Raw genomic sequence first — 15,022 nt, forward strand, 5'->3', positions numbered from 1 at the left:
TGTGTAAATCAGGTAAATGAGAATGTCAGCTGACCACCTACTTTTTTTTTTACTTTATCTATTTGATTAACTTATTTCACTGGTCTGCATTTTTGGAATGTTCTCTGGTGTGAGTAATCTGAATCGCATTTTTTACAATGGAGATTTTGAAAGTTAATTAATTTGCTCTCTCACATCAGAATTTTTTATAAAGAAGAAAAAAATGAAATCATTAGAAGTGCTTCTAGTTTTTGTATTTTTATCGATTTTACAAATAGGTTATTTTTATATAAAAATGCACAAAAAACATAGAAATAAGAATGTATGTGTATAGAAATATCAAAAGCTGCATCCTCCTGTCAAGCATAGATGGCTGAAACACTGCCATCTTATACACTGAAGTGGATTATAAACTGGCTTCTTTTTGACTTTCTCAGTCAGTTGATTTCAGTGGCTGTTATCTTTTTTAGCATTTAGCAGTAGTGGGCCGTCATAGTGGCATTCCATTTCTCTCTCCCCCAGTTCCTTTTTCCATTTATTTTATATCTTGATGGAATCTTTCTCCCTCTGCTCTTCAGTTAAATACCTATTTCTGAGAAATAGTTGGGAGAAGATTGGAAGAAGTATTTCACTCACAATTGTCTCATCTTTGTGTTTCTTCTTTTTCAACCATTGTCAGTCCACTGCTGGATAAAGGTGGCTCCCATGTCTTGTCGCTGCAGCTCCTTTCCATTGTACTCTAGCAATCTTGGGTGTTTATTGTTTCCCAAAATATTGCGTACTACGTTTTTGGAACTAGTTCAAGCATCTTTATCAGTTTGTGTCATGGATTCTTCAGGTACAGAATTTAGCAGCAGCTTGCAGACTTCAGGTCCAACAAAAATTCCTGCTTTTTTTTTTTTTTTTTTTTTGTAAGTGATTGAATTTAGTGCAAATATACTTAAAACAATTTCCTTCTTTATTTAGGGCTTGGACAAATGGTTTCTTTAAACCTAGCTTTATATGTAGTGGAGGTAACAGTACTTTGTTTATTCTGCTAGTGGCTCATCATTAATGTTCATTGAATCTGCTATCAGCAAATGTCTTAGTAGCCACACTTTCTTTTCCCAGTGTTCACGTCTTGCTCAACTATTCTACTCACATAAGAAAGCAAGCCATTTTTGCATAACCAAGTTGTTGGCCAAGTAGCAGACCAATAACTTTAAAGTTTCCACACACTAGCCAGCCATGAACCTAGTACTGAATTTTTTCCAAAAGAGGCTTAACATTTTCATAGTTTTCTTTTATCTGTATTGAATGGGCTACAGGAATGGATGGTACCTGTCCTCATTATGAAGGAATAAACTCCTTTGAAGCTTTGCTTTGATGAGTCAATAAATACTCCACTCTGGTTGGTATAAAATTCCAAAAAAAAAAAAGTTCATAACTGCAGGAATGTTGAAGCAGTATATCATTGAACCTTCAGAAAAATGGAGAACCAATTCTTTATCATGGTGTCGATACCATGAAAAGATGGCATTGACAGCATATTATGTTCCTGAGGTCAGCAGATTCTTGGATTTCATTTTTGATCCTAAAAACTCTGCAGACACATTGGGCAGATTTAAATCTCTCATGAGATCATCAAGTTACTATTTTATAAACAGCTGTTGTCCACAGTTGTGAATTTCTTCATTACAATAGTTTATATCTTCTAGATCACAAGTGTCATATGCAGAATCTGATGGCATATGTTCAAGAATAATTGTTGGTGGTACTGGTAGTTCAGATCCATGAGTTACTGGCCTTACAGATGAAGTAATGTTGTTGAGGTACAAAACACACTGTTTTTTGCATTATAATCTGCTATATTTTTGGAACATAAGTAGCAATTATTAATCCTTTGCAGTTTAATGTCACACCCACTGTTGCCCAACTGCCACTAATTGCCATTCAACTGGATTGTACAGGTGACCTAGAGTTTCCCATTAAAGAATTTACATCACTGTAGTAAACCAAATTGCCTTCTTTAGAAAGTAAATGCTGACATTTATGAAAATAGCATATTTTGATGTCCTCTTGCAAGAGATTCCATCCTTTCAGTCTAGAAGTCAAAAGTTCAGCTTGATTTTTTGATAAGTTCAGATCGAGAACAAGCTCATTTAGTTCCTCATGAGAAATTAAGTGTGGTTCTGAGGATGAACATATCACTTTGTGGGGACAGTAACTTGCTGGTCTTCTCCATAGTCATTCCAAGTCACACCATTAAACTCAGAATCATCTGGTTTGTCTTCTTCATCCAAATTAAGTCTCTGGTGATTTTGGTACAGATAATTCTTAACTGTGTAAAACAGATCTTATAGCTGATGGTATATTTGGATATTTTTCAGTATGTTTCAATTTAGAGGTAATCCCTGAAATGTTTGTTAAACAAAAATGACAATCTGTGGAATGACCTTTTTGTTCCCTCCAAATTATAGAAACTGCAAATGGCACATGGTGGTGAGATCCATTTAACCAGTCAGTAAGTATTTAATACAGCTGACACAGCAGAAATGAGGGGCCCAAGACTTATCTTGATCACTCTCTTTACATCCGAAATAAAGTTTGTAAGCTTTTTTTTTTTTAACTAGAGGAGTGAAGTTTCATCTCTGTGATTTAAAATTTTGCTCACCACATACATAAAAAACTGTTAAGATAATTGACACATTTACGAGGCATCTTATCTTATAAATGTACAGGAACATTTAAAAAGTATACACAATATTTAAAGAAAAGGATCACAAACAATAATCAGCTTAACAAAGTAATGTCCGGCACACAAATGAGAGAACAGTCTTCTTGGAAATAAGTAATATTACATCAGGACTGATCTGACATAATGTTGCTTACTTCTACAGTTCAGACAGTTCTTTCAGCAGCCATCTTCTAAAAGTGTAGAGTTTCAAAAGTATAGTTTTTAAAGTAAAGAGTTATATGTATCATAGTCTTCTGTGCTGCCTGATAATTTATATGTATCCCATGCATTTTTCTTCTCTGCCACAAGTCATCGTCAAGGGAGATGTCTTTGTCTGTGTTCAATGTAAAGAGCATAAAGATATTAGACACCAGCTCAGCATTGTTATAGGCCTTTATGAGAGCTTGAAGAACAGGATGGATACCCTTGGATTTAAATTGGGGGCCCATCAAGCTCTCAGATGCCCACCTCAATCCAGAACTTGCACTTGGGCATCAGATGTCAACGTTTGCTCAGATCGTGTCAGTGAAATTATTCTTGCAGGAATGGAATCCTTTATCCCACACTCCACTTTAAAATCTCGTCCTTTATCTAAACCTTGGTTTTCCAATAAATGTGCTAAGGCTGTCCAAGAGAAGAACGTTGCATATCGTAATTGGCTTGTTTCTAATTCTTCAGTTTCATTTTCTGCCTACACCAAAGCTCGCAACAATTGTAAAGCAGTTATTAATCAGTCCAAACTAGAGTTTGAACAGGCTAAGAGTAGAAAACTTGCTTCTTGCCCTAATGGTAGCCGAGCATTCTGGTCTCTTGCCAAAGCTATTGGCCGCAACTTTTGCCCATCTCTGCTCCCACCTCTGTCCAAACCAGACGGTTCTGTTGTCACTTCAGCCAAGGATAAAGCTGACCTGCTAGCATCCCATTTTTCTTCGAGCTCATGTATTAATGATCTTGGTAAAACACCTCCCACCATTCCTAACACACTCCATTCAATGCCTCCTGTGGTCTTCCGTCAAAAGGATATCAGAAGGATTTTGATGAATCTTGATGCTAAGAAAGCTCCAGGTCCTGATGGTATTTCTCCACTTGTTCTCAAAACCTGTGCTCCTGAACTTAGTACTATTCTTTGCCGCCTTTTTTCACTTTCTTATTCCAAAGGTGTTTTTCCTTCTGCTTGGAAATTTGCTCATATCCAGCCAGTTCCTAAAAAGGGTGACAAATCCCTCCCATCCAATTATCGTCCCATTGCAATTACTTCTACTCTTTCCAAAGTAATGGAGAAATCAATTAACCGGCAACTCTTAAACTACCTAGAAACCTTCCGTCTGATCAACGATCGCCAGTATGGATTCCGTCAGTGTCGATCCACTGGTGATATTCTGGCTTATGTTACCCATTTATGGACTAATTCAATGGAAAGGTTCGGTGAAACACAAGTAGTTGCTCTTGACATCTCAAAGGCTTTTGATCGTGTTTGGCATAAAGGTCTTCTAAACAAACTTCCATCTTATGGTTTGCCAAATGTTTTTAGTAATTGGTTATCCAGTTTTCTCTCTGATCGCTCACTGAGGGTGATGGTAGATGGCTCTCTGTCTTCTAACTTCTCCACTAATGCCGGTGTCCCCCAAGGTTCAGTTCTTTCCCCCACTCTTTTCCTCTTGAATATCAATGACCTTCTTCCATTGACTGGAAATCCTATCCATAGTTTTGCCGATGATAGCACATTGCATTCAACTTTCCATTTTGAGAAACCTTGTCCAGCTCAATCACCTTCAAGTTCTCGAAAATCTGCTGCCAATTCCTTAAATGCCGATCTTCAGGTAATTCTCCAGTGGGGCAAAGACAACTTAGTTGATTTCAACCCTTCTAAAACTCAATCTTGTCTTATATTCTCGTAAAAAGGATTCTTCTGCTCCTATGCTTATCTTTAGTGACACTCCGATTTCTAGGCAAAATGATATATCTCTTTTGGGGATTGCCCTGACTTCTAATCTCTCTTGGCACAAGCACATTACAAATATTGCTTCCTCTGCATCTAAAAAACTTGGTTTTCTCTTTCGCTCTCGGTGTTACTTTTCTCCCAAACAGCTGCTCACTCTGTATAAATCGCAAATCCGCCCTGCCATGGAATATTGTTCCCACATCTGGGGTGGTGCCCCCAAAACCTCTCTCAGGCTTCTTGATTCCATTCAGAAGAGGGCAGTTAGGTTAATTAATGATTCATCTCTAACAGAGTCTCCCCACTCGCTTTCTCATAGACGCACTGTTTCTGCTGCATGCCTCTTCTACAGATACTTCCATGGGCACTGTTCTTCTGAATTGGCTTCTATAATTCCCGCTCTCTCTTTCAAAACAGTCCGAACACGTGCCGCCACCAGCCAACATCCATTTACTGTCCAACTTCAAACCCACAGAACCAACTTTTCATCTTCCTCATTTATTCATTCAACTGCCGTTTTCTGGAACAACCTTCCTTTATACGTATTTCCTGAAAATTACAATCTACAGAAGTTCAAGTCCAATATCAACAAATATCTTCTTTCGTCTTCTCAACCTCCAACCCAAGCACGGTACTAAGTACTATAGGTTATAATACCTCTCGTGTTTGGGGTTCTCATAAAAAAAAAAAAAAAAAAAATCAGATAAAAACAGCAGCAACCCCCAAGTCAGAATGCACTGACCCACAGGAGCAAGTTGTTGTCAGTTATTCTGTTGTCAGAGAAATGGTAAATATATTGGGAAAAAAGGATAGATTAAATAGATTAGATAGATTAAACTTTTGTCCCTGGAAGGGTTGTCTGCCAGGGGTCGATGTTGTAGAGTAGATATCATCTTTTAAGGGCAAAAACATGATATTGTTGTATACATTGGCACTAATGACATCAAGAGTATTTTAACAATAATTAGACTCATACACCAACCATGAAAATATAAGTATTTTACTGTAAGTAAAATATTTACAAATTAAAATAAAATAAAATAAATATTTACAAAAACTGCTATTATATTAAATTAAATTTTGTGCATTGTAAAAAAAAAAACAAAAAAATATTAAAACTGTGATGAAATCCTTGCGATAAAATACACTAAAATAAACCGGATTAAAATCGATAAAAATCTGGTGAGCCTGTTATATAAGGACGTGCTGCAGGAAGTTTTTTTACTGCTGAGGAAGGAAGCCGATGCTTCCGAAAACTCCAGATTTTTATTGCTTTTAATCCGGTTTATTTTAGTGTATTTTATCGCAAGGATTTCATCATGTTTTTTTTTTTTTTTTACAATGTACATAATTTAATTTAATATAATAGCAGTTTTTGTAAATATTTATTTTATTTTATTTTAATTTGTAAATATTTTAGTTACAGTAAAATACTTATATTTTCATGGTTGGTGTATGAGTCTAATTATTGTTAAAATATGAATTTGCCCAACCTCAGAGGCATTTTTCAGAACATCAAGAGTAGAAGATCTGCAGACTTACTGAACCAAATACAGACAATGTTAAAAAAAAGTTGCGAGTTAGGGTTAAATTCGAACTTGTCTGCAATTCTGCCCAGATGTGATAGGAAGGAGTACGTGATGAGAACCTTGTCAATCAATTTAGCCCTGAAGCATTCGACTCCATGAGCATTACACAATGCTCATAAAGTCGAATTTTTCACGGCATGGCCTCTACTTGTTAACAAGAGAGATTTTCTACAGGGATGGGATATACTTAAATAGAAATGGTGCAAGAATATTTACTGATGCTATTGAGGCAATGTTAGGTGAGTTGGAAAACTGCTAGTCTGGGGGATACGCAGACTAATAGATTAGCTAGAGCTGCAAGCAGAGGTGAAAGTGATTCTTGGGAACTAGCACCAGTCTGCAAAGCTAGGTGTTGAGGATTTCATTCCCTGCTGTAGGTCATCATGGAACAAGTAAATATATGGCTTGTGTTAAGGGTAAATAAGAGTAAGAACATGTGCATGTATACTTGCATGTACTCTAATTCTTGGTGAATTATAAATAAATTTGAAGTACTGATTAAGTTATCAAATGCAGACATTATAGGGATGGCAGACACATGGTGTGTCACTCAGACATAAGTTATGATGAATTTGAAACCTCTTGTACCAGTTTGATATAAGAGCTGGGAAAACACATTTGAGAGTGTGTTTTCCCAGTGTGCTTAATGACTATGATGAATGTACAGAAAGTTATACAGAGAAATAGAGCAGGCTAGTAAATTAGAATGTCTTGTATTGAGGGATTTTAACTTTTCAGATGTTGACTGCAATTTGTGGGTTGGTCACTCACACACTATTAAGACTTTTGTAGATTTATTGGATGACTTTTATACGGTAGCATGTTAAAGAGGCAACAAAAGTGAGCATTACTCTTGATCTGGTTATCAGCAGTGATTCTTCATGCGTTAAGAATTGATAGGTAAGAGGCTCACTGGGTAGCAGTGATGATAGTGTACTAATGTGGAATTTAATTAAAGATATAGCTACTGTCAAGGGTAAAAGGAAAGGCTTTTGCTTTCATTAGGGTGACTATGGATGTCTCACACATTTTTTAATTTCTGTGCAGTGGGACTAAATGATGTTACCAATGGGCAGTTTTAAATGGGAAGCATTCAGGGAAGTAATCATAGAAGCTACTAGGCTTTTCATACCAATGAAGAATTACTGTTCACGGGTTAGACTTCATGGATGTCAGATGAACTATTGAGACAAGCAGCAGAGAAGATAAGTGCATGGGATGCATATAAATTATTCTGTTAGCTTATAGGCTACATTTATATGTACCATAAAGCCTGTGTTACATATAAATCAGTCTGTAATCAAGTCACAAATGAAGTTAAGCAAACGAAGGAAGATTGAGATATCCCTGGCAAAGAATACAAAGAACAGCAGCAAAAACTTCTTTGCTTATACTAACGGTAGAAGGAAGAGGTTGAATTACATTTGACCACTCTATGTCAGCTTGTTAACTGTTGCTGACCCTCTTAGGTTGCTGACAAATTGAAGAGGTATTTTGCATCTACATTTACACTTGACAAATACATTAGGGGAGAGAATGCCAGAAGGTTATCAAACTCTAATGGCAAGCTAAATGATTGTGGAAACTGAAAGAAAAGTGGAAGAGGAATTGTTGAAGTTAAACACCTGGGTGGATGGAACTATCCATACAGTTATGCTAAAATGGTTGCTTGACATTATCAAATGAAACTGGCAATGTCAACTAAATTTGCAATGCAGTTATAAATATTTAATGTTGTCTATGCCTCTTTAAAATTGTGTTTCTTCAATTGCTATTTCTGTAAACCTCTGCCATTTCTCTTGCAGTCTCCATAGCACTAATACCTTGCCAATTGCAATAATGAATAACAAACTGTTGTTCATCCTTCAAAAATTCTATTATGTAGTTCATAAAACAGTTCACCCCTTTACAAGTACCAGATGGTGTGTCAGAATTTGTGCAAACTGTGCCTACATATTCTTGGACATACATTCTTCTGCCATCTAAGAGTAGGTCTTTGAAACTCGACTGGTGAACAGTAGCTCTGCCATTCCACTGATTAAATGAACAACCTGTGTACTTCTAGTTTCAACAATTTCTCTTTCAACTTTCTTTCAGTTATGAAATAATCATTTAGCTCCCATTTAGAATTAGGTATACTCCTAGTATCTCCCTCCATAAAAACTTCTTCACATGTGAATGTGGATGCAAAATATTTATTTAGCTTATCAGCATTAATGTAAGCAAACAAATCTTTGCAGTCTTAACCAAAGATCTCTCATAATCTTACCATAGTCTGGTTTTAAGTCTTTAGTAACTTGTATACTATTTGTTACTTACTACATGCTTCTCTGTCTCCTGATAATTTATAATTATCACATGCATTATTTTACCATTGCAATCTACTCTTGTGTAGTCTTTTCAGTTCATATTATATTCTTGAATATTATCTCTTAGTTGGCATAAAAAACTTAGTAGTTTCTACATTTATTTCCCTGAACTCTTACATTTGCATTTGGTGCACCATCAGTTGGTCCCACTGAAGACAATTTAAAAACTATGACCATTGTAATCACCTTTATGTCTAAGGTAAACACAAGAGATTTTGTTCATAAACAAAATCCCTTCTGTTTACCTTAGACAGCAGTTATATCTTTAAATAAATCCAACATCAGTACACTGATCACTTTTACCTAGTAGTTCTTTCACGTGAAATTTCTTAAATACACAAAGTGTCACTATTGATAATCATATCATTGTATTGCTGTTTGTTATTAACTTTTGTATACTTCTGAGAGAAAGTTGGCTTTCGATTTTCCCCATCTTTTTGCAAATTTGGTTGTCCTAAATGCCGTTGTGCATAATGATCTTGGTGTTTTCTTTGAAATCACCAATTCAAAATTTCTCTTTAATTATCACATGTACAATTCTAAAATTAACACATTAAAGACTTGACTATTTATTAATTATTCAAACAAAACTAAATTCATAATTCAGACCAAAAAATTATAGTTTAGTTAAAGTAATTATGGATAAAAGGGTGGTTGAGTGGGAAAAGACAGAGGGTGGTAATCAATGGGCGCTGCTCTTTGTGGACTAAGGTTATTAGTGGAGTTCCTTGGGGTTTGGTGTTGAGAGCCTACTGTTGTTTTGTATATTTATCAATGATATTGATGAAGGTATATCAGGCTTAGTGTCCAAGTTTGCAGATGGTACAAAGGTTGACAGGGTTGTTAATGGCATTGATAGGCTGAGAAGTGGCAACCGAATTTTAACATTGACAACTGCAAAATACCGCATATGGGTAGAAGTAATCCCAGAGAAATGTACCAACTATGTGGTACTACACTTAGGGTTGTAGAAAATGAAAAAAACCTGGGAGTAGTTGTGCTGTCAGATATGAAGTTTTCTGAGCAGTGCAGACAGGCTGCCAGAGCAGGTCATGGGGTATTGTTAATGATGTACAGGAATTTTGCTAGTAAGGAAAAGGAGGTGATTATCCCTTTGTGTAAGGCAGCAGTCAGGCCACAACCTTGAGCACTGCATACAGGTCTGGAGGTCCATCTTAGGAAGGATGTAGAGTTGCTTGACCAAGTACAGAGAAGGGCAACAAGATTGATGAGGGGAACAAATGGGTCCTCTTACCAAGAAAGGCTTGAGTTCTGCAAATTGCAGTGGCTGGCACCTGTGAGATGATCTGATTGAGGTGTATAAGGCCTTGAATGGGTTGAGCAGGCTCAATTCTTAATGGATTCTTCCTCTTGCTCAGATTACGAACCTGAGGGACATAAATTCAAATTGAGGAAAGACAGTTGTAGAATGAATGTGTGGAAATTTGCCTTTAGCCAGCGGAAGTTGGTTGCTGGAGCAAACTTCCATCTGTTGTTGTGGAAGTTGATAGTTTAATTAAATTGAAGAAGGAACTGGACAAACTTTTAGAGGGAATGGATGTGCAAAATGGGGTTTTTATTATTTTTTTTTCAGCTGATGCTACATAAGCATGCGTTCTTGCATCACATGCCTCTACTACAATACTACTACTACAATAAATCATTTATTCTTTTTGTAATGATATATATATCAAGTATCTGGTCTTCTGCCTCATCTATCAACTTAAAATTAATATTTTTGTTGAGTTTGAAATCTTAAAATGGACCAATGTAAAAGCAAGATTTGAGTTTTCATTGTTTAGGTGTTCCCCCTATATTGTAATATAAATTATATTCCCATGTCAAAACTGATTTTTGCCATTGGTTTAAAAATGTTTATGAAAATGGTTAATTATACTGTTTCAGTCTGAGGAAAAATTGGAATAATAATTCTGCATTTTTATAATTTTTTTTTTTTTTAATTATTATTTACACATGTTTAGTACTTCCACATAAACTATATAATGAGCTTGTTTTTTGTGAAATTGATTGTTTTCCGTGTTGATCCATAAATATTTTAAGAGTAGGATCATACTTTTGAAGTGGAAATGCTGTAGTTCCGTTTGACTGCTTTACTGGTTTGTTATGATCCCCTTGTTTATAACTCTGTAAATAAGGAAATGTTCATAAACAAAATTTTGTTAAGGTAAAGAGATGGAATGAAAATTTTTAGGGTGACTATAAAATTACATAGTTACATATGTTAATGATTTATTTGCATTGTTTATTAATGATAATACAAATAATACTAGGAAATATGTAATCATTATTGAAATTATGCATAACCATTGTTGAAATGATGTTATTGCTTTTTTCCTTTTACAGGCCATGAACAAGCAAATTTAACAGGTCATCGTTTGAGAGAATTTAGATTTCAGTATGACCAGATTATACAGTCAACTTTGAAACGTGCCTTAGAAACTTCTGCTATTATTCACAAATATTTTCCAGATGTGCCTTTAGTAAATTGTGATTTATTACAAGAAGGGGCACCTATTCCACCAGAGCCTCCTGTTGGACATTGGAAGCCAGAAGCAAAGGTATGGTTGCATTTCTTGATATCAGATAGTGAAATTTATTATTGGCGTTAGTTAATTACAGATTTGAATGCCTCTCTCTCTCTCTCCCTCCCTCTCTCTGATCATAAGGATTGGGTCTTCGAACAGTTAGCATTAGTAGTGACAAATGCTGCAAGAAATCAAGTTTATACAGTTTCAGCCAAAAAAAAAAAAAAAGTAAACACTTCCCATTTCACCTATTTATTCCCTCCAATAGTTTGTCAGTTCTTCCTTGAATTTATTTAAGCTACCAACTTCCACAACAACAGGTGGAAGCTTCTTCGAGCAATCAAACACCTACTTGCTGGCCAAAAGCAAACTTCCGCACATCTATTCTGCAACCTTCCTTCCACAATTTGTGTGTAGTCTGAGCAAGCAGAAGAATCTCATCGGCATTGAGTTTGCTCAATCCATTCAAAGCCTTAAACACCTCAATCAGATCACTTTGCAAGTGCCTAGTCTCCAGACACTGCAATTTGCAAAAATGAACCTTTCTTGGAAAGAGCATCCTGTTGTTCCCCCTCACTAATCTCGTTGCCCTTCTCTGTACTCGTTCCAGCAGCTTTACATCCTTCCTAAAATGAGGCCTCCAGACCTGTATACAGTACTCAAGATGTGGCCTGACCATTGCCTTATACAATGAGATAATTACTTCTTTATCCCTGCTAGCAAACTTCCTTTATATCATAACAAAAAACCCGATAAGCTGTCCTAGCAGCTTGTCTTCATTGTTCAGAGAACTTCATATCCTGTTGCACAATTACACCCAGGTCTTTTCATTTTCCACTACCATGAATGTAGTACCACACAGCGTACTTTGTATTTGTCAATGTGATACCCATGGCAGTAATAGTTCTGCAAGTTCTGCACACCATGGTGGTGTGCAGAACTGACAACGCTGACTGAGATCGTGGCTCAGATATCAAATGCTTACTCCCATTAACCTGTACCAAGAGCTGGACCTGATAAAAATCACGATACATCCAATGCAGTTCCATCTTACCTTTGCCAGTTCTGGCTAAAAATCAATTCCACAAAGTTTGAATTTATGATATATTTACTGAAGCAGTATCCATCTTCACTCCATCAGTCAGTCAATCTAGTGGCGCATAGTATTTGTGGTCAGTGCCACCAATGTCTTCCCACATCTGCAGTCAGTCAACAGTACCCACATCCCAATTGTATCCAGTCATTTTATTAGTAGTAATGGCCATATGGTGCTAGGAAGTCTAAGGCTTATGCTGCACCAGCCAAATAAAATAAATAAATAAAAAATAATAATAAAATAAAATAAATAATTAATAAATAATAATAAGAGAAAAGGGGAAAAAAAGGAAATAGACAACCTATGCATTTCCCTCCTCCCGTAGGTAACTATCCAGCTGACCTTTGAATTTCCCCAAACTGTCTACCTCTTCCAATAATTTATAACTCACTGGCTAAAATAAAACTTCCTGCAATCCAGTCTAAACGTAACTTAATTTATGGCCCCTAGTTCTAGAATCATTTATAACTGCGAAAATTTTATCCTTGTTCATTTTACTATTTCCTCTCAATAAAGTAAGCCTTAAGCACCTCAATGAAGTCACCTCTTAGGTGCCTAGTTTCCAAGCTGTGCAGTCCACATATTCGAAGTCTTTCCTCATAAGCACATCCTTTTGCCAATCTCACCAGGCAGGTTACCCATCTCTGGAGCCTTTCAAGAAGCCCAATACACTTTTTTTTAATTGCGGTCTCCACACTTGAACACAGTATTCCAAGTGTGGTCTAACAATAGCCTTGTATAATGGGATTATGATGTCCTTATCTCTACTAGCAAATGTTCAATAAATCATCGATAGTACACAATGGGCCTTTCTTGCAACCTGTCTACAATGCTCAGATAACTTTGTCTGACCATATTGTAACTCCCAAGTCCCTTTCTACTACCGACTTTAGTTCAACTCCACCAAGTGTATAAGTTATTTTGGGGTTGCTGTTCCCCAGGTGTAAGACTTTGCACTTTTCCAGATTAAAGCATAGCTGCCTCTTTTTCTGACCATCCCTGAAGTCTGTCTAGGTCACTTTGAAGAAGCTCTGCTTGGCAGTAATCATTAACTACTCTTCCAATCTTTACATCATTTGCAAATTTAGACATCACGCCTCTATCCCTTCATTGATGTAATTTAAGAAAATTAAAAACAACAGTGGTCCCAGCGGTCTGCTGACGAGGCTAGTACGGGCCAGACGTGTTCAAAGCCGCTTAGTGGATTTTTCTTATTTATTGATTTGAAATTATTGTTTTTCTAAAACTTTTGATTTAAATTTAGTAGTATAGCATTATTTTGTGATTTTCTGATTAATTTGGTGTATTTATTCTTTACTCGGCCTTGTAATTGCATAAAAGTATCGGTAAGGGTATCCACGTGTTACAAGTCACAACTCCGCTGAACGAGAAGTTTTTTAGCCATATTTAGCCACTTATTGAATATTTTTTACATCAAATTATTTTTTTTAAGTAGCTTATAGACCTAGTAAGGATCGTTAGATTATTCTGAATTGAGACAGCGAGATTTGAAAGTTAATTAATACTTAAGTGTCCTTAAATTTACCGTTCGTAACTTCCCACCTTTGTCTTTGTCATACGATCGTTATATACCGAACCTAGATAGCGTTAGTATAGTATAGGTTATAATATTTTCAGTGATCGGTAAAATCTATTAAATGTGTTGAACTTCGTTGGCATTTAAATTGTACTTTTAACTAAATACATATAACGACTTAGATTACAAACGTAACATAATTAATTAATACATAACTGATACGGAAGTTATATAAAGGGAAATCGGAGATAATTAATACTTGACACTAAAAAATATATATCCTGTTATAACTGTGTTGGGAGATAAGTTTAGGGTTATAAACTGAAATTTAAATTTTATTTAAATTAAAAGAAATCATGACTCAGACCAGAGCAACAAAACAAACGGCTCAAGCTAATGGAAGTGCTGTTGCTCAGAGGAGAACTGAGGGGGGGACAGTTGCCTTCTGAATCACAGCCTTTTAAAATGCACAGCTTGCATGAAGTTTGTGGAGCATTCAGGTACGGGACATGATATTGCCATGGGGGATGTCTTTGTGTGTGCGCGATGCAAGGAGTGTAACGAAATCAGGCAAGAACTCAGCGTTCTTATGGGCCTATATGAGAGCTTGAAGGACAGGGTGGATGCCCTCGAAGGAACTAAATTGAGTGGCCCATCAAGCTCTCAGCTGCCCACATCAACGCCAGAGCTTACACTTAGTCATCGCGCAACACAGCGGCAACCCCCAAAGCAGAATGCGCTGGTCCCAAAGGAACTAGTAGTTGGTGACTCTATTGTCAGGGAAATGGGGAACATGCTTTGTAAAAAGGATAGGTGGAACAGGACCAGGGTATGTCAGCCAGGGGCAAAGGTTGATGACGTTGTAGAGCAGATATCATCTTTTAAGGGCCCAAAAGGTGATATAGTTGTACACGTTGGCACTAATGATATCAAAATTAGGAGACCGGCAGAATTGCTTAACAAGTACAGATCACTGTTGAAAAAAAGCCATGAAATAGGGTTGAATTTGAAAGTGTCTGCAATTCTGCCCAGACACGATAGGAGGGAGTATATGATGAGAGCCTTGTCGATCAATTCGGCCCTGGAAAGATTGTGCAAGGCTCAAGGGGTAGAATTTTTTTCAGCCTGGACTGTACTTGTTAACAGGAGGACTGTTTCTACAGGGATGGGATACACTTAAATAGAAAGGGTGCAAGAATATTTGCTGATGCTATCGAGGCAGTGTTAGGTGGGTCAGAAAACTGCTAGCTT

The 15,022-nt window shown here is 36.5% G+C and overlaps 1 protein-coding gene across 2 annotated transcripts in view; it reads left to right on the forward strand.

The window, feature by feature from the left end:
- Pgam5 (Phosphoglycerate mutase 5) overlaps nt 1-15,022 on the forward strand; it is a 99,013-nt gene that overhangs the window by 19,818 nt on the left and 64,173 nt on the right. For both annotated transcript variants that reach the window (XM_090390330.1, XM_090390331.1), the window contains exon 3: nt 10,957-11,171. In XM_090390330.1, coding sequence (XP_090246456.1) covers nt 10,957-11,171 — 215 coding nt within the window. The remainder of the gene's footprint in view (nt 1-10,956; nt 11,172-15,022) is intronic.

The sequence above is a fragment of the Mastigoproctus giganteus genome, chromosome 2 (assembly GCF_048544385.1).
Source record: "Mastigoproctus giganteus isolate SK-2022 chromosome 2, ASM4854438v1, whole genome shotgun sequence".
NCBI classification, from domain to species: domain Eukaryota; kingdom Metazoa; phylum Arthropoda; class Arachnida; order Uropygi; family Thelyphonidae; genus Mastigoproctus; species Mastigoproctus giganteus.